General features: G+C 35.4%; 1 protein-coding gene across 1 annotated transcript; it reads right to left on the bottom strand.

The window, feature by feature from the left end:
- Positions 1-20,807: 20,807 nt before the first annotated feature.
- Positions 20,808-23,849, bottom strand: LOC138348151 (uncharacterized). The gene is made up of 6 exons (XM_069296761.1): positions 23,700-23,849; positions 23,275-23,529; positions 22,139-22,330; positions 21,645-21,919; positions 21,386-21,543; positions 20,808-21,322 (listed from the first exon to the last, which is right to left on the bottom strand). Exons 1-6 carry the CDS (start codon positions 23,847-23,849, stop codon positions 20,808-20,810), a joined length of 1,545 nt encoding a protein of 514 aa, XP_069152862.1.
- Between the last annotated feature and the right edge of the window lie 1,637 nt (positions 23,850-25,486).

Raw genomic sequence — 25,486 nt, 5'->3', positions numbered from 1 at the left:
TGCAGCATTTACAATTACCATAACCCTTGGTTACAACACCAAGCTCATCAATGAGGACTTACGCCTCCTCATCATACTCATTTGGGAATTAGGTTCATTAGATTGAGTATATTAACATCTTTCAAGATTCATTATCTTTATTCCTCTCGTGTCGGTACGTGACACTCCGCCCCTCATATACTATCCTGATGTCGGAACGTGACACTCCGATCCTCATTCTATCCTGGTGTCGAAATGTGACACCCGGTCCATATTCTATCCTGGTACCAGAACGTGGCACCCGATCCATATACTATCCTGGTGTTGGAACGTGACACTCCGATCCTCATATACTATCCTGGTACCGGAACGTGACACCCGATCCATATACTATCCTAGTGTCGGAACGTGACACTCCGATCCTCATATACTATCCTGGTACCGGAACGTGGCACCCGATCCCCGAATCTCACTACTTTAGTTCATCAAGCCTTCCTTAATACCAAGGCATCATCATTAACAAAATAGATTAGGGTTTCTTTTTCAAGATTTAGGATTCAATAGCTTCATCATGCTTATTTTATCACAATTACATAATCACATTCATGCAAACATACAATTAAGCATATAGAAGAGTTTACAATATTACCCATACATATCATTCGCTATTAAGAGATTACTACGAATATCGTAAGAGAAACCATAACCTACCTCCACCGAAGACTAGTGATCAAGCAAGAATTTCCCAAAGCCTTGTGTTTTTCCTCTTCGTTCGTCTCTCTCTATCGATTCTTCTTCCCTCTCTTTGTTCTTTCTATTTTCTTTATTCAAACCCTCTTTATTTTACCCTAATTAGTATATAATTAAGAATAAAGATGGCAATAATAACCCACTAATTAACATAAGGTTACCTCTTTTAACCCCCAAGTAATTAGACTTATTAACATTAACCCTCTAACTTTATAATTAAAGTAGGAATAGTCCAAAACGTCCCTTAAAACGTATAAAGAAATCCAACCCAGACTGGGATTACGCAGTCTGTGACGGCACGTCGTGCCTACGACGGTCCGTCCTACTGCTCCGTCACAGACTTCAGAGACTCAATTTCTCTGAAGGGTCTATGATGGTCCGTCACACCTGTGATGGTCCGTCACACCTGTGACGGTCCGTCCTGCCATTTCGTTACGAAGTTCAGAGAGTCGATTTTCAGTACCCAATTTCAGATTTTCTAAGTGTTTTGAAACGAGACCCTGCGACGGTTCGTCGTGCCCATGACGGTCCGTCGTGGGGTCCGTAGCTTCTGCCAGTTTTTCCAAAATTGAAGTCTGCTGCTCAAAACGACTAAACAGGTCGTTACAATAGATACCAATTTACCCATCGTTCGTCCCCGAACGATCACAAGAAGGAAAACAAGGGCGAAAAGGAGTACCTGAATCTGTAAACAAGTGTGGGTATCTTTCTCGCATATCGACCTCCTTCTCCCAAGTTGCTTCTTCAACCGGCCGATTCTTCCATTGCACCTTGATGGATGCAATCTCTCTTGATCTCAACTTGCGAATTTCCCTATCTAGAATGGCAACAGGTTCCTCTTCATAAGACAAATTCTCGTCAAGCAGAACTGAATCTCAACGGATAATGTAGTTTCCATCCCCATGGTATCTTTTCAACATCGACACATGGAATACCAGATGTACTCCGGACAGCCCTGGAGGCAAGGCTAACTCATAAGCCACCTCCCCTACTCGCTTAAGTACTTCAAATGGTCCAATATACCTTGGACTTAGCTTACCCCTTTTACCAAACCGCATCACCCCTTTCATGGGCGAAACCTTCAGCAAGACTTGTTCACCCTCCATAAACTCCAAGTCTCTAACCTTCCGATCTGCATACTCCTTCTGTCTACTTTGAGCCGCTAGAAGCTTTTCTTGAATAGATTCCACTTTCTCTATCGAATCCCTCAAAAGATCAGTACCCCAAGGTCTAACCTCGAATGCATCAAACCAACCAATGGGGGACCTACATCTCCTACCATACAATGCTTCAAATGGAGCCATATCAATGCTTGAGTGATAGCTATTATTGTATGAAAATTCCGCTAAGGGTAAGAAGCTATCCCAATGGCCACCAAACTCTATCACACATGCGCGAATCATATCCTCCAACACTTGAATCGTTCGCTCAGACTGACCATCTGTCTGAGGATGGAACGCGGTACTAAGGTCCAACCTAGTACCCAATTCCGCATGTAGTGTTTTCCAAAACTTAGAAGTAAACTACGTACCTCTATCTGATATAATGGAGAGTGTAACCCCATGCAATCGCACCACTTCCGAGATGTAAAGTTTGGCTAACTTCTCTGCCTTGTAAGTCATCTTGGCCGGAATGAAATGAGCAGATTTAGTTAACCTATCAACAATCACCCAAATAGAGTCATACTTACTCATTGTCTTTGGAAGGCCAACTACAAAATCCATTGCAATTCTTTCCCACTTCCATTCAGGAATGGACATTCTCTGAAGTGTTCCTCCAGGCCTCTGGTGTTCATACTTTACTTGTTGACAGTTTGGACATTTGGCAATAAAGTCAACAATATCACGCTTCATTCTACTCCACCAAAAGTGTTCCTTTAGGTTACGGTACATCTTGGTTGCACCCGGATGTATAGAATACCTTGAAGTATGAGCCTCTATCAGAATAGTGTTGATCAAATCATCAACTCGGGGTACACATCCAGAAACTCATGGACCACCGAAATCGACTCAATCGAGGGTACTTGAATAGTATCATCCCGGAGGTGTGCCAAGAAAGCTAAACAACCCTTACTAACCATTCTCTTAGCACGAAGAAAGGAGACAATACGGACCGGATTGGAAGTGTAGTCACCCTCCCACACTAACGGATCTATCCCAGGCTTGGCTAACGTCACCGTTTTAGCATTACAATCCAAGATCGCAAATTGCCGAGAAAGCCAAGTCATAACCAGAATTACATCAAAATCATCCATTTCTAAGATAACCAAATCTACATAAGTGTTGCTCCTCACAAAGTTCACCAAACAAGACCTATATACCTTTTCAACTATCACAGACTCACCCACCGGAGTAGAAACACGAATAGGCATATCAAGTAATTCACAATGTAAATTTAGACCATTAGCAAATTTGGAAGATACATAAGAAAATGTGGATCCAGGATCAAACAATACAGAAGCCATGCAATCACAAACCAGAAGATTACCTGTGATGACAGCATCAGATGCCTCCGCTTCAGACCGCCCAGGGAAAGCATAACAATGGGCCCTATCGTTTGTCTGTCCATTGCCCCTACCATGTTGTGATGTAGTGTCTCCAGTTTACCCATCACCTCGACCATTTTGGTGACCACCATTACTTCGACCACCGCGTCCTCCAGAATGACGACCTCTTCCATAACCACCTCTACCTCTAACATTTGGAGGTCGGTAACTCTGTTTTGGACAATACCTCTTAATGTGTCCGATCTCCCCACATCCATAACACTCTCTGGGTTCAAGCATAGGTCTCTCAGAGAAGTGTTGACCGGTCTGAGGTGGACCCCCAACTACAGTCTGTAGTGAAGACTGAATTGGTCGGACTGAGTAACCTCCGGAACCTTGTCCTCTAGAGTAAGAACCATTAAACTCACCTCCCTTTTGAAACCTTTTTGATGTTGATGTCGTGGTGAAGTCATCTGGCTTCACTCCTTCCACCTCTATCACGAAGTCTACCACCTCTTGGAAGGATTTTGCCGTAGCCGCTACCTGTAAGGCTGAAATCTGCAACTCTGACCTCAACCCCTTCACAAAACGACGAATCCGCTCTTGTGGACTGAAACAAAGTTGAGTGGCATATCTGGATAGTGCATGAAACTTAGCCTCGTATGCATTGACCGACATCCTACCTTAATCTAGGCTCAAGAACTCATCCCTTTTCCTATCCCTCAAAGTCCGGGGGATATACTTCTCCATAAACAAGCTAGAGAATGAGGCTCAAGTCATAGGTGGTTCCTCTGTTGGTTGACACTCAACATGTGACCTCCACCACATTTTGGCGTTCCCTTGAAACTGATAACTCATCAACTCAACACCAAACCGTTCTACTATACACATCTTGTGTAGTAGCTCATGACAGTCAACCAGAAAATCGTAAGCATCCTCAGATTCAGCACCCTTGAAGACTGGAGGTTTCAATTTCAAGAACTTACTGAAAAGTTCATGCTGATCATTTGTCATTATGGGCCAGTAGTCAGACGTGGAAACGTGCCTATGTCCAATGAGGCATCCATACGAGGAGCCATAGTGGCTGCATGTTGTACCTCTCAAACTGGAGGTGTTGGTGCAGAAAACACTGGAGGTGCCTGACCCTGATCAGACAACCCACTAAGATAAGCGAGCACCTGATTTATCATCTCTGGAGTAGGCTGGGGTGGCAATCCCTCATTCTGCACTTGTTCATTTCCCCATCCTCCCCTTCTCTTATTACCTCCTCAGTCGGTGGAGGAGTCACTGCCCTAGTATCAGATGGGCTAGGTGCTCGTCCTCTTTCCGTAGAGAACGTCCTCCCACGAACTCTACCACGGCCTCTTGTCACTGCTCTTCCTCGAGCTACAACCCCAGTGGCTGGCTCGGATGCCTCTTGCCTTGCCGATGTTGATGTTGGCGCGGTTGTTGCTCTAGTTCTAACCATCTGCGGAATAGAGTGAAGATGGTCAGATACCAATTTGTATCACCTAGATACCAATTGGATCCAAGTAATAGCATGAAAGAATGGAATTTTCCTAAAGTCTTATAGCCTCTCAAAGAAAAGTAAAGGCGTCCCCCTACCGTTCCTTAAGACTCGTTCTTGTGTGATGAGACTAACGAACCTAATGCTCTAATACCAAGTTTGTCACGACCCAAATCCGGGCCGTGACTGGCACCCACACTTACCCTCCTATGTGAGCGAACTAACCAATCTAAATCTAACATTTCAATATAATATTAACAGTAAATAATACGGAAGACTCAACTCATTAAATAAAACCAATTCATTAACTTCTAAAATTCAACATCTATTATTCCCCAAAATCTGGAAGTCATCATCACAAGAACATCTATGATCAAATTACTAGACTAAGAGTATTCTAAAAGCTAAAACAAGTAAAAGCTAGTCCATGCCGGAACTTCCAGGCATCAAGACATGAGGAAGAAGATCTAGTCAAAGCTAGAAGCATTAGCTCACCCTGAAGATCCGATGTGACGAAGACTGGCTAGAATTGTGGTTGATTTGAAGATGACGGTACGTTTGCTGCACTCCACAAATAAACAAGAAGAAAACATAAAAGTAGGGGGTCAGTACAAACACAAGTACTGAGTAGGTATCATCGGCCAACTCAAAATAGAAAACAATATATATTAAGCAATATCATAAAATCAACTAATATCCTTAGCATGCAGCATTTACAATTACCATAACCCTTGGTTACAACACCAAGCTCATCAATGAGGACTCACGCCTCCTCATCATACTCATTTGGGAATTAGGTTCATTAGATTGAGTATATTAACATCTTTCAAGATTCATTATCTTTATTCCTCTCGTGTCGGTACGTGACACTCCACCCCTCATATACTATCCTGGTGTCGGAACGTGACACTCCGATCCTCATTCTATCCTGGTGTCGGAATGTGACACCCGATCCATATTCTATCCTGGTACCAAAACGTGGCACCCGATCCATATACTATCCTGGTGTTGGAACGTGACACTCCGATCCTCAAATACTATCCTGGTACCGGAACGTGGCACTCGATCCATATACTATCCTGGTGTCGGAACGTGACACTCCGATCCTCATATACTATCCTGGTACCGGAACGTGGCACCCGATCCCCTAATCTCACTACTTTAGTTCATCAAGCCTTCCTTTATACCAAGGCATCATCATTAACAAAGTAGATTAGGGTTTCTTTTTCAAGATTTAGGATTCAATAGCTTCATCATGCTTATTTTATCACAATTACATAATCACATTCATGCAAACATACAATTAAGCATATAGAAGAGTTTACAATATTACCCATACATATCATTCGCTATTAAGAGTTCACTACGAATATCGTAAGAGAAACCATAACCTACCTCCACCGAAGACTAGTGATCAAGCAAGAATTTCCCAAAGCCTTGTGTTTTTCCTCTTCGTTCGTCTCTCTCTATCGATTCTCCTTCCCTCCCTTTGTTCTTTCTATTTTCTTTATTCAAACCCTCTTTCTTTTACCCTAATTAGTATATAATTAAGAATAAAGATGACAATAATAACCCACTAATTAACTTAAGGTTACCTCTTTTAACCCCCAAGTAATTAGACTTATTAACATTAACCCTCTAACTTTATAATTAAAGTAGGAATAGTCCAAAATGTCCCTTAAAACGTATAAAGAAATCCGACCCAGACTGGGATTACGCAGTCTGTGACGGCCCATTGCGCCTGCGACGGTCTGTCCTGCTGCTCCGTCACAGACTTCAGAAACTCAATTTCTCTGAAGGGTCTGTGACGGTCCGTCACACCTGTGACGGTCCGTCCTGCCATTTCATTATGAAGTTCAAAGAGTCGATTTTCAGTACCCAATTTCAGATTTTCTAAGTGTTTTGAAACGATACCCTGCGACGGTCCGTCGTGCCCATGACGCTCCATCGTGGGGTCCGTCGCTTCTGCCATTTTTTCCAGAATTGAAGTCTGCTGCTCAAAACGACTAAACAGGTCGTTACATAAAGCAAGTAAATAAACAATAAATAAGGGAGAGGAAAAGAGAATTGGGTCCAAATCCGGATTTTCTGTCTGCCTTGACTGAAATTTGGACCCACTTGTTTTGGGTTTTTGACCCATTTAACTTTTTGGGCCTTCAACCCATTTTTTGTAGGAAAAATTACTAAACTACACTGCTTTAATTTATCTAATTTCATTAATTCCCTACTAATTTATTAAATTACAAAAATCCTCTTTTTTTACCCCCAATGATACTAGTTAACTCTACACGTTGGAACCTAAAAAGTTAAATTTACCTTTCCAAAATCAGAAGTTACCGTCCAAAAAATTGATTTCATTCCCCCAAAATCTCGCCTTCCCCAAAAATTTCTCTCAAAAATTTTCCCCTAACTTTCAGTTACAATTGTAAATCAAATTTGAAATTCAAAATATTCTAAGGATTATTATCAATACTCATCCGAATTGGAGTCCCAAATCAGGTATATCATCATCCACATTACTATTTCTTCATTTTTTTCCGTTTTTGCGTATGTATTGTGCTTATTGTTCAAAAAATAATATTGTTGATTTTCATAATCAAATTCTATGTAGATCTGAGTTCTTTACTGTTGCATCAAACTATTGTCATGACAAAACCAAGCTCTAGCAAGAAAAATTCATCAAAAAACAAACATGCATCTACTTTTAAAGACCAAAAACCCCAAAGAAGAGGGGTAGAAAGGCGGCACCTCCTATTGTTCGACCAACATTACCAACGGTATGTAAATTTGTTTTCCATATACATCATGATTTTCATGTTTTTTTTAGTTTGTTGATTTTGATTGTTAAGTGTCGTTTATATTGTATATGAAATTTTGTTTTTTAGTTAGTCTGATGAATTATTTGATAGTATTAGTCTGATGAATTGTATTAAGTATCGTTTCAATCTTATCATGATTTTTGTATATATTTGTTCGTATGCTCAATTATTTTTTATTAAGTATCATTTTTTATGTGCTCATGATAGAATGATTCTTTGTTTTATTTTGGGAAAAGAGTCTGATATACCCCTCAACTTTGTCATTTGGAGCTCATACATCCCTCGTTATAAAAGTGGCTCATATATACCCTTACCGTTATACAAACGGCTCACATATACCCCTGCCGTTACAAAATGGCTCACATATATCCTTCATTTAACGGAATTTTAAATAATTTATTTTAAATTTATATTTATTACTTATAAATTTTTTTTAAAAAATATTTAGTGGTATATATGATTCTTCTATAAAAGTTCAAGGTATATTTTAATTTTTTTCATACATAAATTATTTTTTGACTTCTTTTATTATAATTATTTGAGTTTCTTATTTTTGTTTTATTTTTTTCTTTCATTCCTTAGTTTACAGGAAAAAATAAACTATTTTTGTGTGTGTATTGTAATTTAATTTCTTATTCGAAAAAAATTGATCATCTACAATAAGTTTTACAAGAATATTAGTGAAACATAAATAAATTTGATTATCAAAATAATAATTATAAATTAGTCATTGAATCAAAAAAAGTCAAAAAAAATGTTTGACGAGGATTAAATTTACTCATATGAGATTATATTTTTTAGAAAAAAATAAAAATTTAGATTGAAAGTTATTATTTTTTCATTTCCATCAGAGGAAAAGGGTATATGTGAGCCATTTGTTTACAAGTAGGGGTATATATGAGCCACTTTCATAACAAGGGGTATATCAGCTCTAAATGACAAAGTTGAGGGGTATATCAGACCCTTTTCCCATTTATTTTTATTTATATTTCGTATATATTAATGGGTAATAATTACTAATTACGTATAAATATGTTATAAGTATCGATTTGTATATCTACGTAAAGTATTGGTTTTTGTTATAACATCATGATTTTCATGCAATATAAGGTATCAAATAATTGTATATGTGTATCATACAGTCATACATCTGTTATTTAAGTATCATATTTATATGAATTATTGATAAGTATATAAAAAGTTAAGTATCAGCCATTATGTTTATATATGTAATTGAAATTGTGAATTTGAGTATCTTTTAATGTGTTGGACATGAAATTTAATGTATCAAAGAAATATATTTAACTTTAATGTTTCATTTATATATAGTTTCAAATATTATTTGTAAGTGTCATGTTAACATGTTTATTTATATTTAGTATCAGTATTAGACAATTTTTAGTATCATTTAAAACAGAAACATTATTATATGCAGTCAATAGTTTAGAAACCTTTTATATATGTTACAATTTGATAAAAAATTATTTGTTTTATTGCAGAATATGAATTACGTCATTAAACATATTCCAACTAATGCATTAAAGTTTGGTCCAACATACAACACGAATTTTGTTGAACACTTAATGTCATATATTAAGGATGAAGGTATGAATTTATATAAAGAAATAATTTTTGCACCATACCTAAATATCCCTAAATGCAATTATCAAGGCCAAATTATTAAGTGTTTATATTTTTTTAGAGATTGAGCATGATAATTTAGATCAAGAGATTCACATTCGCCATGCCAAAAGAAATGTGTTGAAATTTAGTATCAATAATTTTGACATTGTTACTAATTTGAATTGTAAAGGTAATGTAAAGGACTATACATATCCGGACTAAAAAATCAATAGGTTAGTTGAAAGATATTTTCCTGATACTACATATAATGTTAATAAACAAAGATCGGTAGACCGGTTTATGGTAGGTGATGGGATAATAATGAGGATCCTTTCAGATGGCTATACTGTATTTTATCCATACATTTTTGTATTCCCAACTTAGTGATACACCAATTCCTATTGATGATTTCTATATGGTGGAAGATGGTAGTTACCAACAGTTTTCTTGGGGAATAGTTATTTTATAAAAGTTAATGAAATCATTTCGAAAAAAATACAACCCCTCCAAAAAGTTATATAATTGAATGAATTTTCATATGCACTTAATATATGTATTTATGAATGTGCTTGTATGATAAATACCGATATTGCTGTCAAAGAAGGAAATGGTGTACCGAAGATTTGCAACTGCCAAGTTGTTGGTTTGAATCCCAAGTTTGAGTTGTATATGGAAATAATTTTTTCAAATCCTTTTTAATGTATCTTCATTTTTTTCCAGTTATTGTGGACTGTTCGTAGCTGCTTATGCAGAATATTTGAGCGACGAAATCAAAATTCCACCCGTTGGTCTTCAGAGTGACTATCTTCGCAACAGATATGGAACATTGTTATGGAAGTATGACATGGACAAACTCAAGGCTAGATATGTTAGTGATAGTGATGATCCAACAAGGCAAAAGAGCGGGTTTTCTAAACAGGCAGAAAATGCATTGGTAGATGTTGATTGGTTAGGTTTATATTATTTTTGAACTATTATTGGAACGAAATATTTTGTATTTCAACTTCTATTTTTCGTTCAATATTACTAAGCATTTTCTAGTTTTAATAATTAATCTCGTCAAACAGCTGATGATACTATATTAATATTTTTAACAATATAACTGTTAAGTTATTTACTCAATTATGACACAAAATGACACATAATTATTAAGTTAAAATTTATTAATTATTAGATAAATAACAATATATGATACTATATTATAATCAGATACAAAGTAACAATAGAATTATTACAAATAAGATTCTTGTTTTAGTATCAAAAAATAAAATTAGTATATCTTTATTAAATAATTCAAATTATTGCGTTCAACATATTTAGTATCGTTCAAGAGTTTGAATAATATACTTATATATATACATTGTGTTTACTTTATATTTTTGTCAACTTTTTGAATTCAATTATATCAGTCAATTAACACTACATATAATTAATTTTGTAAAAGTTCTACAAAATAACATATGATACCATATAAAGTATGTTCATAATATAATTGATAATATTTTTACATGATTGTTACTAGTTTATTCAATTACACGATACTAAATAATTTATATAAGTAATATATACAAAATAAATGATGATACCATAATAAATTATTTTCAGAGTATATCTAATACTATTTTTACACAATTATTATACTAGTAGATACAAAATAAGTTACTCCAAAATATTATATTTTTCGTGCAAATCAAAATGTATGATACAATATTACAATCAGTTACACAAACCATATAATATGCCACATGTTAGCAACATAAAAAATTCAATTTGTATAACTTTATTAATTAATACAACATTATGAATAAAATATATTTAGTATCGTTAAGAATTACATATCATATAGTAAAATATAAATATTTGATATCAATTATTGTTTTGAATGGGATAACAAATTTTTGTTATCAGATTCATTATACGTTACCATTTTATGTAGTTGAGATTAAACAAGTTATAAATTTTTATAAATTTGTAAATGTCTTTGCACGTAATATAATACAATCAAAATTTAGTATATTTAGTATCAAATCAGTTTTTGTAGCTTAAACATTCACATGATGTTAATCACATCAAATTAAAAAAGTTCGCATATTATTAGCAAATTAAAAATATCCTGAAACATTATTACACATAAAAGATACTAAAAAAATATAAATAAAGAATCTTTTGAAAAGAAGGTACATGTTCTTTTATTATGATCTTCTTGACCACAACATCCACAACAATTCGTTTTTGTTGTTATCTTTTCATCTAGATTTTTCTTTCTCTTTTTTCATGGTCTCCCAAGCATCTTTTTGTATCTAGGTGGCAAGACAACTTCTTCCAAAATAGAGTCCGGAGCTTTCCATTCTCTTTTGTCTGGCATTGGTTCTATTGGAATTACATAAGTATTTGTTAATGCATCGTGTTAATAATAATCAGAGCAGTAGGGGTGTTCATCTGTTATATTCTTCTTCTTCAAGAAGGCTATTACATGTGGACGAATTATCTCGTCACATTAAAATCTTCCACATGAACAAGTTTTTCTTTCAAGACAAACAATGTATCTAATCCCGCCTTCATACTTTGAAAAAATAAAATCAAAAGATGCAACAACTTGCAATTTTTAAAAAAACAGAGACAGTCAATAATTTTTTTTCATTTTTGTTTAACAATAAAATAATAAATACAAAGCAAATATGTACCTTCATTTTTGCACTTTTTGATGCGTTTAAAATCAATATTTCTTCAAATCTTCTACCCAATTTTTCTTTTGTATAAGAAGCTATTTCTCTATTATTGTGATTCCAAGAACCAAATAGAATTCTAACTTCCTCAAAAAAATCTATTGTAGGTAGTTGTCGTGCATCAACAAGGAAACTATTGATACATTCAGCTATATTTGAAGTCATCATTCTCCCACGGTTCATTGTTGCATGAGACATAGACCACCTTTCATACCCAACATCTTGAAGATACTTTTTTACTCTTCCATCTATTTTATCCAATTTAGCGATCAATTTTTTAAAATCATATTTTCTATAAGCCTTAGACATTGAGTAAAACAGATCATTAGAATGGTCCTACTTCTCCTAAAGTTTGAACACACACTTTTCCAGAGGTACCATATGCATGCAAAATGAGGAACAGTTGGATAAACAATACTCACACATTTCTTTATGCTTTCATTTCTTTCAGATACAACACACATTTTTCCCTCTCACCAAATGCATTCTTAAATTGTTGAAAGAATTATGTCCATGAACAATCATTTTCCATGTCAACGATTCCGTACGCCAAAGGCAATATGCAACCTTAATATACAAACACAAACCAACATATACTAAATAACTACTTAATATTAAGAAAATAATAAAATAAATTCATAAACAACATGTCATACCTGCTCCATCGAATGTACTAGCACACATAAATGTACCTCGATAAGCTCCACTAAGATGTGAATCATCAACAACAACAACTGGCCTACAGAAATCAAATCATCTCATCATTGGCGTTAATGATATGAAAAGATACATAAATTCGTTGTATTCAGACTTATGCATCCTTATATATGAATTTGGATATACAGTTTCCAGCATATATATGTATCTTGGTATGTTTCTGTATCCATCAGCAGGTTTACCTCGTATAAGTTCAAATGCACACTCTTTTGCGTGCCATGCTTTTTGATAAGAAATTTTAACACCATACATCTCCCTGATATCATCAATTATATCGCTCGGAGTATGTTTTCTTTTATGATTTCCTAATTTAGGCGATGTCACACCACTAACAAACCCAACTATGACTTGTAGCTTGCTTAATACCGTATCCCTTAATGGACATGTATGTTCACTATTAAAGCATCTCACTATGAATGCTTCTGAATTCTTCCTAACAGATGCCTTCACTTTTTAACATTAATCATCTGAATGAAAAATTAATACGTAGCTGCAATATAAAAAACATATATTGGTTATCTGCTAAGGTTGACTTTTTTAATAAACAAAAAAAAAGATACTTTATTTCATTTTCACAATAGAAATGATACTTTATAATAAATATTTCACATCTTGATAACTTATTCTGTAAATTTATCAAAAATATTACATTTACTGGTTTTAACATTCAAAATGTGAAAAACATCATTATGACCAATCATGTTACACAGAAAACTACATGCAACATATAATATTAATGTATCATACTAAATATATTAAAAACAAATTATATATTATTTAAAATATTAACATAGAAATTGAAAACATACCTTTTGTTATCAGATCTTTTAACTTTAAAGTTTAAACTATTCTTTCTTTTGTAATTTTTCATTACCACCTTCAAAGTTGACTTATCCTTATACATTTAATTCTCTTTCACAACTGAATTATTGGTGTCTGATATATACTTATCAACATTCATTTTCGGAATGTAATATGCATCATCAATTGATGAATCAACAATATTGAGAGCCTTTGCGTCGCTATTTTCACCCTAAACACACATGATGACACATGTTGTTACATCGAAATTTATTGTCTCTTCAACACTTTTATCTGAAGTATCAATGCATAAAGAATAAGTTTCGAACCCAGCCTCATGTATCTTAATCTCTATATACAATTTTACACCCATATTAGTCCGAATACACAATGGAGACGAATTCCCTTCAACAACATATCTAATCTCTATATTTTTTCGATTCGTCAATACCCAGCTCAGCCTTAATTGCTGAAATAAGATTCATTAATGAAATATTTTCATCATCCACTATCCCATTGCTTTTGTATCGCTCATGCATAACATCACTTTCCCATATTCCAGAATGTCGCAACAAGATTGAAATATTCATCTTTGAAAATTCAGAATCGACATTCTAGAGATTTTTTTGACGCATAATCATTGTTTTCTAATTCAAAATATGAATTTTTTGATATTATGAAATTGAATAATGCAATAAATTAATATGTTTTTATGCAGATTTGATGGTAAACTTGTTAATAATTAACGTAAATTATGAAAAAATTATTACCCTTTTTTTTGCACCGTAACAATTAATATATAAAAAAAATGTTAAAGCTTCCGACCATTTCTATTTACATATAATTTTTTTTATAAAGTATCCGAATTTCTCCAAAATAAGAGATTTTTGGTAAATGTTGATATTATAGGGATAGAATGTAATTTGTCATTTACAGTATGTCATTTGCCTAATTTTTACTTTTTTGTACCTGTCCTAGACTAAACATACAACAACAATAATAATAAATAAATAAACTAAAATAAAACAAGGCCTAGGCCTAAAATAACGAAATACAAAAATACAAAAATAATAAGAAAAGATCTTCTCGACTTTCTTCAATTCTATTAAAAAAAACCTCGGGACCTGTCCGTCGATTTTGGTTTGACTCGATGAAAGAGAAATTGAGTCTTAATGAATCTCTCGAGGTGCAATGGGATACGGAGTTCAAATTGAACTCAAACAGATTTCATATGCAAACAAAGACTAATAAAGTAAGTAACAAGTCATGACTTGAAATTAGAAAAAGAGATGAAAAAATACATATGCTACCATACTTCAATTTTCTATACTATACATACGCAAGGCAAGCAATAGGCAAATTAATAATTCATCCCAAAGATTCCCAACTAAATTAGCCAATCATGATCGATGATAGAAAAATTCACTATTTAAAACTAATTGTGAGCAGCAAATGAATTAAAACCCTTTTTTTTTTCTTAGAGTTGGTATTACTAAGTTTTAGGTAAGGGAGACTAAGAGCAAACAAGCATTAATTTGACAAAATAATAAAAGAAGATGAATGGACTAATATTTCTCTCTTTTTAATTATAGCAACTCCTATGTAATACAACAGAATATACGAAAAGAAAATTATAGATAGACAATTAATTAGCAATGAATGAAATAATCACGGATTTGTATCTAATTATCTTAACGAAGAAAAATGGAAAGATGACTACTAATATATATATATATATATATACATATATACACACACAGAAAAGTATCATATAAACCAACAAAGGCAACAATGAGCCTGATGCACTGATTGGATAATTTTGAGTAATTTGTCATGTTCAGAATAGTAGGCATGAGAAAAATTGATGTCACCTAAACCCTTGGTCATAAAGGGTTAATGTCTAACTCATGCAAAATCTAAAAAAAACATAACTTACCTTAAAATTTAGTCACTAATCATTAAAGTTCAAAGCATCTGAATCATATTGGGAGGAAAAATACATTAGACACATCCTATAAAACTAACTCATTTTAAAGAACTATAGACAACATGCAAGGATATATTAAATGAGTCTAACACGTAGAGGAAACAAGGATTAATGCGTATTTATAATGAAAAAACTTAGAAATAAAATTTGATCAATAAAGAAAACCGTGGTAGCAGAATAACCTAACAATAGCCTATCAACCATACTAAACAAACTAGACAACTTCCACTATTAGAATGTTATTCTAAAGCAGGCAAAAAAGCAGAGAGGACACGTCGAAAAGCGATGAGAACATGACGAAAGAATATTGCCTTTTGAGGTGCAGCAAACTAGACAACGAGCAAGGGAGACTTTACCACCACCGCTAAATGCGACTCCAAGGACCTCAAGAAACGGAATAGAGCAAACAAAGCAAAATTCAGAACAAAATTAACTCAAGAGATTCGGTCGGGATTTCATTCAAGATTTCTGACTCACAATTCCCGCTCCCTAAATCTTCCTGCTTCCCTTTTTGTTTTTTCAGAAAAGTTTCAAACCAAAAAATTACTCTCCTCAAACAGAAGCTTTGTTTTGCTGTGAAACAAATTTCAAAACAAAATTTCCGAACCCCAAAAGAAAAACTTCTCTCCAAAAAAATCCCCGTCTTATGAAAGAGAAAACGAACTTATACAGAGGGGAAATTAGGGTTTAAAAATTCTTGTGAAATTTCTAAACAACCCTCCAATTCATTCAAATTTCAAAACCAAAACCTAGCCCAAATTGGATTGAACCCCTTTTCTGAAAAATCTCAATAGATTCCCAAAAGGGAAGGGGGAATAGAAGGTTAGATGAATTCCATCGTCCTTGAGCTTTGACATGGCACCATCACGAGTAAAGAGCACGAAGCGCATGCCGTCCTTGCTGCTACAACTTGTACCAAATGAAGAACAAGATGTTTGGAGAGGGGGAAAGGCGCAAGAAATCGAAGACGGATTGGTTCATGTGTCCAAGGCGTGACCTTCTAACGCACTTGCTACTATTGCGAAGCGCGTCGTCTCGATATGCTGCTGCGAGTAGGGGATTTTGACGTTTCTCTACTTTTTTCCATTAAAAAAATGCGTTACAGGGGTCACCCTTTTATGTTGATTGTATTTGTTTCTTTGGGAGAAAGGTAAGAGAAGCGGGTCGGGTCAGAAAATGGATAGCTGAGGGAAAAGGGATTAGGCTGCGAAATTGGTCTTTCTTCCGATGGGTTGGGGCTTTAAAAATAAATAGAGAAAAACGAGTTGGGTTAAATTTGGTTTGTAGAATTAAATAATGGGCTGAGTGCTTTGAAGGAAATATGTATTGGGTCGGAATGTCGGGTAAAATGGGCTGGCAACAAATCTGAAAATTAAATGGGTTGACTGAAAAAAGGTTGTTAGGAGGAGGATAAAAATAAAATGTTGGGCCTGGGAGTTGAGGAAATTGAGAAAGGTTGGCTGGAAATTGGTTACTAATTAGCCCAAATTGGTCTTTAGATTACCAATTCAATCAAATTAAATTGTAATTAGTCAATTTGATTAAAATTTAGAATAAGGCAAATTAATATAATTAATTAACAAGCTTCTTAATGTTAACTAAATAAAAATAATTAATTTGGTTACGAAATAATTAACTAAAATGAAAAACATCGTATAGCTAAATAGTTAACCAAATATTTATATAAAGCAAAGTATAGATATTTTTTCGATTTTTAATATGATTAAAATTTTTAAATATCTATATGACTAATTATATAAGATATATATATATATATATATATATATATATATATATATATATATACACATGTGTGTATATATATATATATACACACACACACATGTGTATATATATATATATATATATATATCGAATTCATAAAATTAATTATTTTAAATTGTTTAAACTTGAGAAGCTCGTTAGTTAATTATATTGGGGAGTTTAAAATTTGGGTGTCAACAACTGTCCCTCATTTTACTTGGATTGATGCAAGAAATTCAAGGAAAATGAAATCGACCAAAGCAATTCTGACCGACCACATATTCATCTTTAAGAAAGGGATCTGGGTGCGGACTTTAGGAATTATGGCTGAACCCCAAAAATGGGTTTCCTACATATCTCAAGCTATATGAGAAGTTTGGTCACCTATAGTTCGGTACACTAGATTTAACGCACGATTTTGAAAGAAATCAAAAGCCATCTTGATACGGATTACGAAGGTACCAAGACGATTGATAATAAGATTTAAGAGCGAGTTTGGAATACAACCGAGTTTTCAACGTTCAGCTCGCCTACATATCCTTATCCATGGAAACAAGTTGTTTGTAGTTTGACTCAATTGATTGAAAAGGAAACCTATTATTCTAGATAACCTTTGGCTAGATGAGTGACAAATTAAGCAAGTATGAAAAGTATGCTTGTAATCTCTTAGCCATGAATGTGGTGCGCTTCACACTCATATTTAAGAACTTACACGGACATATTTTCAAAACCCTTGGTGCATTTTTACTCAGATTGGAAACTTGCGCCTGACAGGCATCAAAATTTCTGGACGCGAAACCAAAACTGACAAAATCCAAAGAAAAATCCACATGCCTTCTGCTAGGGGTAAGGTTTGATTGTGGTGGAAGTCTCTCCTCTGCTCACGTCCTAAGAGTTTGCCATTCCTCTTTGGACTGTGTCCCAGTTCTCTATTAAGAAAAAGTTCCACGTTATGTTGCATCTTTTTTTATTTCGTTTGCACCAGTGGTATGTTTTGGAGAATTCATCCTTTCGGATTCTCTCGACAAAGATTGAGATAAAACTCGTCAACATAAAAATACAATTTAATGGGAGAAGTATCTTTTACCGTGTTGACACTTAATCGTTCTCCTCGACATTTGACGTCAACTCGATTGGTTTGATGTAAAGCAAATAAAGCTCATTTCTTGTGTTTGCAATATCATCTTCAATGTACTTTTCATTTGATATCAAATAAATAAAGTTGATGCAATGTTGATATTTTTTTGTTGTTTTCGATGATTCTCTTGTCATTCACTCTTGCCAAATAAAGATGCAACTGATGTTCAAAGGTAAATATTTCTCTTGAGATGCACGATTCCTTCTCTGTTAGTACATGATTTCTTGCGGCCCATGAATATCTTCCGCGATGCGTAAATTCCTGTGAGACATTGAATCTTCTCGCGATGCATAACTTTCTATGAGACATGAATATCTTTTTTGCGAGGCATGGAATCTTTATGCAATTCATAATTTCTATGAGGTATGAAATCTTCTCGCGATGCATAACTTTTTGCGAGGCATGAAATCTTCCCGCAATGCATAGCTTTCGGTGAGGCATAAATATCTTCTCATGATGCTTGGATATTAACTCGCGATGCATGAGTATTAACTCGCGATGCACGATCTTCCGCAATGCATGAATATTGGCTCGCAATGCATGGATCTTTCGCGATGCATGAATATTGATTCACGATGCATGGATCATGCAGGATGCATAAATATTGACTTGCGATGCATGAATATTGAGTCGCGATGCATGGATCTTTTGCGATGCATGGATATTGACTCGCGATGCAGGGATCTTCCGTGATGCATTGATATTGACTCGCGATGCATGGATATTTCGCGATGTATGGATCTTTTGCGATGCATGGATCTTCCGTGATGCATCGCGATGCATGGATCTTCCGTGATGCATGTATATTGACGCGAGATGCATGGATATCTTCTTGTGATGCGTAAATATTAACTCTTGATGTCATCCTTGGTACTAAAAGAACATAGTGCTTAAATCAATCAACATAGTGATCTTCTAGGTGCCTTTTGGATAATCATATCGTCACAATTGAAAATAACGATAAAATTATTTTTTCAGATAGTGTATTGTCTTGATCGGCAATAAAATAACTGACTCCTCCGAGTAATGTATAATATCATATCTGGCATTATGATGCAAATGACGTCCTTTACGGAAACCGTAAACTCTTTCTTGAGATTTTTGCTTGATTCAATCTCAAATCTCGCTGAACGTTCATTATAGGCTTCATGTTTTTGGAAATTGACTTAAATAAACCATTCATACTTCCAAGTCTCCGGTATAAGCAGTATAAAATAATTCCTTTGTCTATAGAAACTCCATTAAATTTTGGGAGAGCTTCCTCCTCCCCTCAACTTCTCCATATTCAGCGATCGGAGGAATTTGCTGATATCGAAGCAAAGCTATAAACCTACGTCCATAGAAAAATTTTTAGTTTTAAAACAAATTGTTCTGTGTCGATTTCTTTATTCGCTTGCTCCTTGTCATGCTATCTCCGGTTGATCTTCCCAATCTCACAACTCTTGGTAGATAAGACAAATTATTTTATGCAAAAACAAATGAAACATAAACGAAAAATCTTTAGGAAAATAAATTTTCAAGAAGTAATATTTTGAAAAGGGTCACTGCCAAGTGTCATGTCACGTCAGGCTTAGCGAACTTCTTTGAGTCTGATGCTTGGAGGTATATCTGATTATTCGCTAGAGAGTTTTCAAAGTCACTCCAGACTATCGATAAACCTTTGTTGAAATTTTGAGGTCAATGTCAAAAAAAAATTTCCAGTTACATGTCTCAAATTTATCTTTGACTATTGGTGAGCAAATCATGAAATTTTTGAGATCCTCTCAAAAAATCTGTTGCAGTTTCTATTGTAAAGATAAATAGAAACCTTACGGGACATATGACCGAACCCTTGTGGCGTCTACGTGTCCTGTTGAGGCAGGAATCAAGTCAAATGTTGTTCCCCCTCAAGGTTAATAATAATAAGAAATTTTACAAAGAAACCGATCGAGACCGACATAGGTCGCCTACGTATCTTATTCTTAAGAATTTAGGTTGGACGTAGTTCAAATAAAAATAAATATTTAAAGGGGATAAATAGGCTGATCCAGGACAACACAGGCCACCTACGTATCTCATTCTTAGGAATTCAGGTCAGACGTAGTTCATTACAAAGAGGGATAAAAATTTAAGTAAAATAAATGCAAGAAAATAGAATGATTCAAAGTAAATAACAGAAATGTAAACCAAAGCTTCACACGTAGTATCTCTTGATAGCATCTGACTTGATTGGTTTTGGTCATGCGATTCCATCCATCTTCGACAGGACCAAAATACCTCCTGATAACACTTTGCGAACCATGTAGGGTCCTTTCAAATTTGGTGTGAATTTTCCTTTGTACTCGTCTTGATGAGGAAAAATGTGATTAAGGACCAACTGACCAATTTCAAAAATTCTTGCTCTTATATTTTTGTGGAAAGCACGAATCATCATCTGTCGTATAGTTGGCCAAGACAAACGACAACCATTCTCTTTTCATCGATTAAGGTTAACTGATCAATCCTCTTTCTGACCCATTCAACATTACTTAATTAAGCTTCTTGGATGATTCTCAAGGATGGTATCTCAACTTCAGCAGGTATGACTGCTTCTGTCCCATATACTAGCAAGTATGGAGTAGCTCCAGTCGACGTTCTGACAGTCTTTGGATAACCAAATAAAGCATATGGAAACATCTCATGCCAACCTTGGTGATTGTCAATCATTTTCCTAAGAATATTCTTGATATTCTTATTGGAAGCCTCTACAACTCCGTTCATTTGAGGACGATAAGCGGTTGAGTTTTGGTGAGTAATCTTAAATTGATCACATATATATCTCATCAAGTGATTATTGATTATTGCACCATTATCACTAATGATGGGTTCTGGAACTGCAAATTTGCATATCAGATTGTTGCGAACAAAATCAACTACAACTTTCTTGGTTACCGACTTGTAAGAAGCTACTTCCACCCACTTGGTAAAATGATCAATGGCAACCAAAATAAATATGTGTCCATTAGAAGCGGCTAGCTCTATCGGACAGATGACATCTATACCCCAAGCTACAAATGGCCAAGGTGAACTCATAGCATTGAGTTAGTGAGGTGACACTCAGATCAAATCACCGTGCACTTGACATTTATGAGATTTTTGCACAAACTTGCAACAATCATTCTCTATAGTCATCCAGAAATACCAAGCTCGAAGGATCTTTTTTGCAAAAGTAAGACCATTCATATGCTTGCCACAAACTCCAGCATGTATCTGTTCAATAAGTTTGCAGCTTCAACAGCATCGACACATATGAGAAGACCCAAATCAGGAGTTCTCCTATTAAGTTCTTCTCCTCTTATAAAGAAATTGAGAGCCATATAGCGTATCTACTTCTTCTGGTTGGATGTACCATTTTCAGAATAATTCTCGGACTCCAAATACTTTTTTATATCAAAATACCATGGCAAACTGTCTGGTTCCACCTCAACATGTGAACAATGGACCGGATGTTCTTTCAGCTCTATGTCCAGAGGATCAATATAATCAGTATCTGGATGCTTAATAATCGAAGAAATGGTGGCAAGGGCATTATCCCACTCATTCTGTATTCTGGGAGTATGTTTGAACGAGATCCTACGAAATTTCTTGCACAACTTCTGTACATGCTGCACAAAAGGTATAATCTTTGGATTATTCACAGCTCACTCTCCTTGAACCTAATGAATCAACAGATCTAAATCTTCGATAACCAATAGCTCGTGGACATTCATGTCGATGGTCATTTTAAAACCAAGAATACAAGCTTTATTCGGAGATGTTGCTCTTGCAATTTAATCGGAGCTTAGCCGCCATGGGATTTGTCGACCAGATTCTGACACTAAGACCGCTTCGATACCTTTTCCATGATGATTTGCCGCTCCATCAAAGAATAATCTCCAGCCACGATACATTTTGGAAATATCTTCACCAACAAATGATACTCCTTCATTGTGGAAATAGGTCTTGAAAGGTTCATACTCTTCATAAACAGGATTTTTTGCAAGATGATTAGCCAAGGCCTGCGCCTTTATCACCTTCTGAGTCACATACACAATATCAAATTCACTCAATAACATTTGTCACTTATAACTTTCCGGTCGGCATCGCCTTCTAAAATATACTTCAAGAGATGAATTCTGGAAATGAGGTATGTAGTATTAGAAAACAAATAATGTCAAAGCACAACACGTTCTCTACAACATAGTGTAAAGGGACTCGTATAGAGTAAACTTCTTGCTTATATAATAGATAGCCCTTTCCTTCTTTCCAGTCTCATCGTGTTGACAGAGTACGCATCCGAATGCACTATCTGAGATGGACAAATACAAAAAAAATGGACTCCCTTATCGTGGAGGAACCAATACCAGTGGATTTGACAAATAGTTTTTGATAGCATCGAAAGCAGTCTGATACAATTCAATCCACTTTGTTGGAGCATCTTTATTTAACAGCTTGAAGATAGGCTCACACACCACGGTTGATTGAACTATGAATCGACTAATGTAGTTCAACCTCCCTAAGAAACTCATCACCTCTTTTCTCGTTACGGAGGTAACTCTTGAATTGCTTTAATCTTGGAAGCATCGAGATCAATGCCCCTTCTGCTGACTATAAACCCCAATAACTTGCAGGCTGACACTCCAAAAGCACATTTAGCGGGATTCAACTTTAAGTTGTAACGCTGCAAACGACTAAAGAACTTTTTCGAGTGTGTCAAGTGTTCTGAACTTTTGCGAGACTTGATTATGACGTCATCTATATACACCTCGATCTCCTTATGAATCATATCGTGAAATGTGGTCGTCATAACCCTCATATAGGTAGTACCAGCATTCTTGAGGCCAAATGGAATCACCCTGTAATGATATACACCCCACAATATAATAAAAGCTATCTTTTATGCATTCCTTGTCCATCAGAATCTGATGATAACCTGCATAACAATTCACAAATGACTGCATTTCATGTTTAGCACAATTACAATCAGAATATGAATATTTGGAAATAGAAAATTATCCTTAGGGATGTCTTTGTTGAGATCTCTGTAGTCGACACAGATTCTAATTTTCCCATCTTTTTTGGTGACTGGAATGACATTGGCCAACCAAGTCGGGTATTGTATCACTTCCAACAATCGAGACTCAATCTGCTTGGTGATCTCTTCTTTGATCTTTAGACTCAACTCAAGTTTCAATTTCTGAGCTTTTTGTTTCAGTGGACCGAACCCCGGATTGATCTGCAATTTGTGAGACACAACATTGGTGCTCAGCCCTAGCATGTTGCTAACCTCCCAGACGAACACATCAATGTACTTGGTGAGTAAATGATTCAGGATCTTTCTTTGATCTTCATTTAAGTAAACGCTGATTTTGCCTCTTTTACACACTCCTGGTCTCCCATATTTACAATTTCAGTATCCTCTAAATTTGGCTTATGCTGATTTTCAAACTGCAAAAACTCTTCAGCAACATATTTCGGTGCCTCATTTTCCTCCTCGTATTCATCGACCTCATCATCACCTGCCTCACTTTGTTCATTCAGCTCGTGACATGACATGACATTGGCAGGTTTATAACTTATATTAGTGAAACCATAAATAGATAAAGTTAGGAAAGTAGAATATAACAAATAAAATAATTAAGAAAAATTTTCAATAAAAGAGGATTTCAACTAAATGGAAGAAACAACGCAAACTTTGGCCATGTCGAGGGTCATGTTGCCTTTTTAAATATCACAAGAAATTTTAAAAGTTCAAATAAGCAAAATGATGGGTCTTAGGACTCTTCCGGACTACCACCGATTTAAATAAGCATAAATGATGACCTTCTACCAAGGAGTTTGGGAATCAGGATCGGCTTGGAGGTCCAATTCTGCAGCATCTCCCAGTCTCACCATCACGGATACCACCTAGCTCGACCTCTAACTCAATAACAACATCAATCTCCTCGAAACGGCCGTAGATTCCTTCCCAAATGTCGTCGGGCTTAGCGTATTCTTAGACCAGGAATGAATGATACAGACGAGGGATTGTCTTAGCCAATTCTTGATCATTATTCTTCTTTGCCTTCATATCATCATCTGTGGGGACGTACCCCAAACCATATCTTTCTCTTTTGATGGGGACCGAAATAAGCTCAATAATTCTTTGGGAATTTCTTCCCAATCCAAAATCTGGTTTAAAATCACTCTATAGCATCACAGTGGTTATCATCTTGTACACGGCAGGCATGGGAGTCTGTGGTGCCAAGTCTTCACCGGTGGCATTTACCAGCTCCACCGTGTAGAAATCTATACCTCGCTAAACCTCATCAATGATTGGCGCCTGTTTTCCGGAGTGACTCCCTTCGCCATGAATAACTAGCTTTTCGCTCTTCCAAATAATTTTTATCATTTGATGCAGAGTAGAAGGCACAACTCCAACCATATGAATGAAAGGCCTTCCAAGAAAAAGGTTATAGCTGGTGTCGATGTCCAAGACTTGAAACTGTACACTGAATTCTGCTAGACCCATTTGGATAATCAGATTCACAGCTCCCAACGTATCTTTCTAAACTCTATTAAAGGCTCTTATATTGACTTGGTTTTGTTCCAGCTTCCCAAGGTCAAACCTTAACTGCCTCAGTGTCGATAATGGACAAATATTCAGACCAGATCCATGATCCACCAAAATACGATTTACTAGCTTCTCACGGCATACGACAGTGATGTGCAATGCCTTGTTAATCATAGCTTGGTTAATCATAGCGGCCACATTATAGTGATGTGAAACTAATCTGATGTCCTTGGATAACTTGGTTAATCATAGCGGCCACATTATCATTGCTTGTGCCGACGAGCACATACGTATCATCAAGAGCTTTCATCAAGACCTGTTTGTGCAATTGGGAGATCATCAGCAGTGTCCACACAAAAATCTGGGTTGGAGTCTTCTCCAAATGTTTAACAATAGAATAATCTTTTGGCTGCATCTTTCTCCAAAATTCCTCTACTTCTCTTTTGCTTATCGGCCTTTTACCCTGATCCTTCTTCTGTCCTCCAAGAGACAATTCTTCCGGAGTATAACATCTCCCAGATAGAGTCATACCCTGAGCGACAACAGTTTCAATCATAAATTTGGTCTGATAAGAGTTTTTGATGGCACCAAGACAACAACCTTTGCGGGTGTCAATATAGTGAACTCTTTCTTCTCTTTG

This window comes from Solanum lycopersicum, chromosome 4 (genome assembly GCF_036512215.1).
Source record: "Solanum lycopersicum chromosome 4, SLM_r2.1".
NCBI lineage: Eukaryota > Viridiplantae > Streptophyta > Magnoliopsida > Solanales > Solanaceae > Solanum > Solanum lycopersicum.
The sequence above is the reverse complement of the archived record's forward strand: the minus strand, read 5'-3'. Positions and strand labels throughout refer to the sequence as shown.

What these genes read in the sequence shown, in the direction of transcription:
- LOC138348151 (XM_069296761.1), bottom strand. Translation starts at nt 23,849, where the DNA reads ATGTCATGTCACGAGCTGAATGAACAAAGTGAGGCAGGTGATGATGAG. An exon ending in ATTTAGAGGATACTGAAATT is followed by an intron (nt 23,530 to 23,699) that starts GTAAATATGGGA and finishes CACAAATTGCAG; the next exon opens with ATCAATCCGGGGTTCGGTCC. An exon ending in TCATAAATGTCAAGTGCACG is followed by an intron (nt 21,323 to 21,385) that starts GTGATTTGATCT and finishes GGCCATTTGTAG; the next exon opens with CTTGGGGTATAGATGTCATC.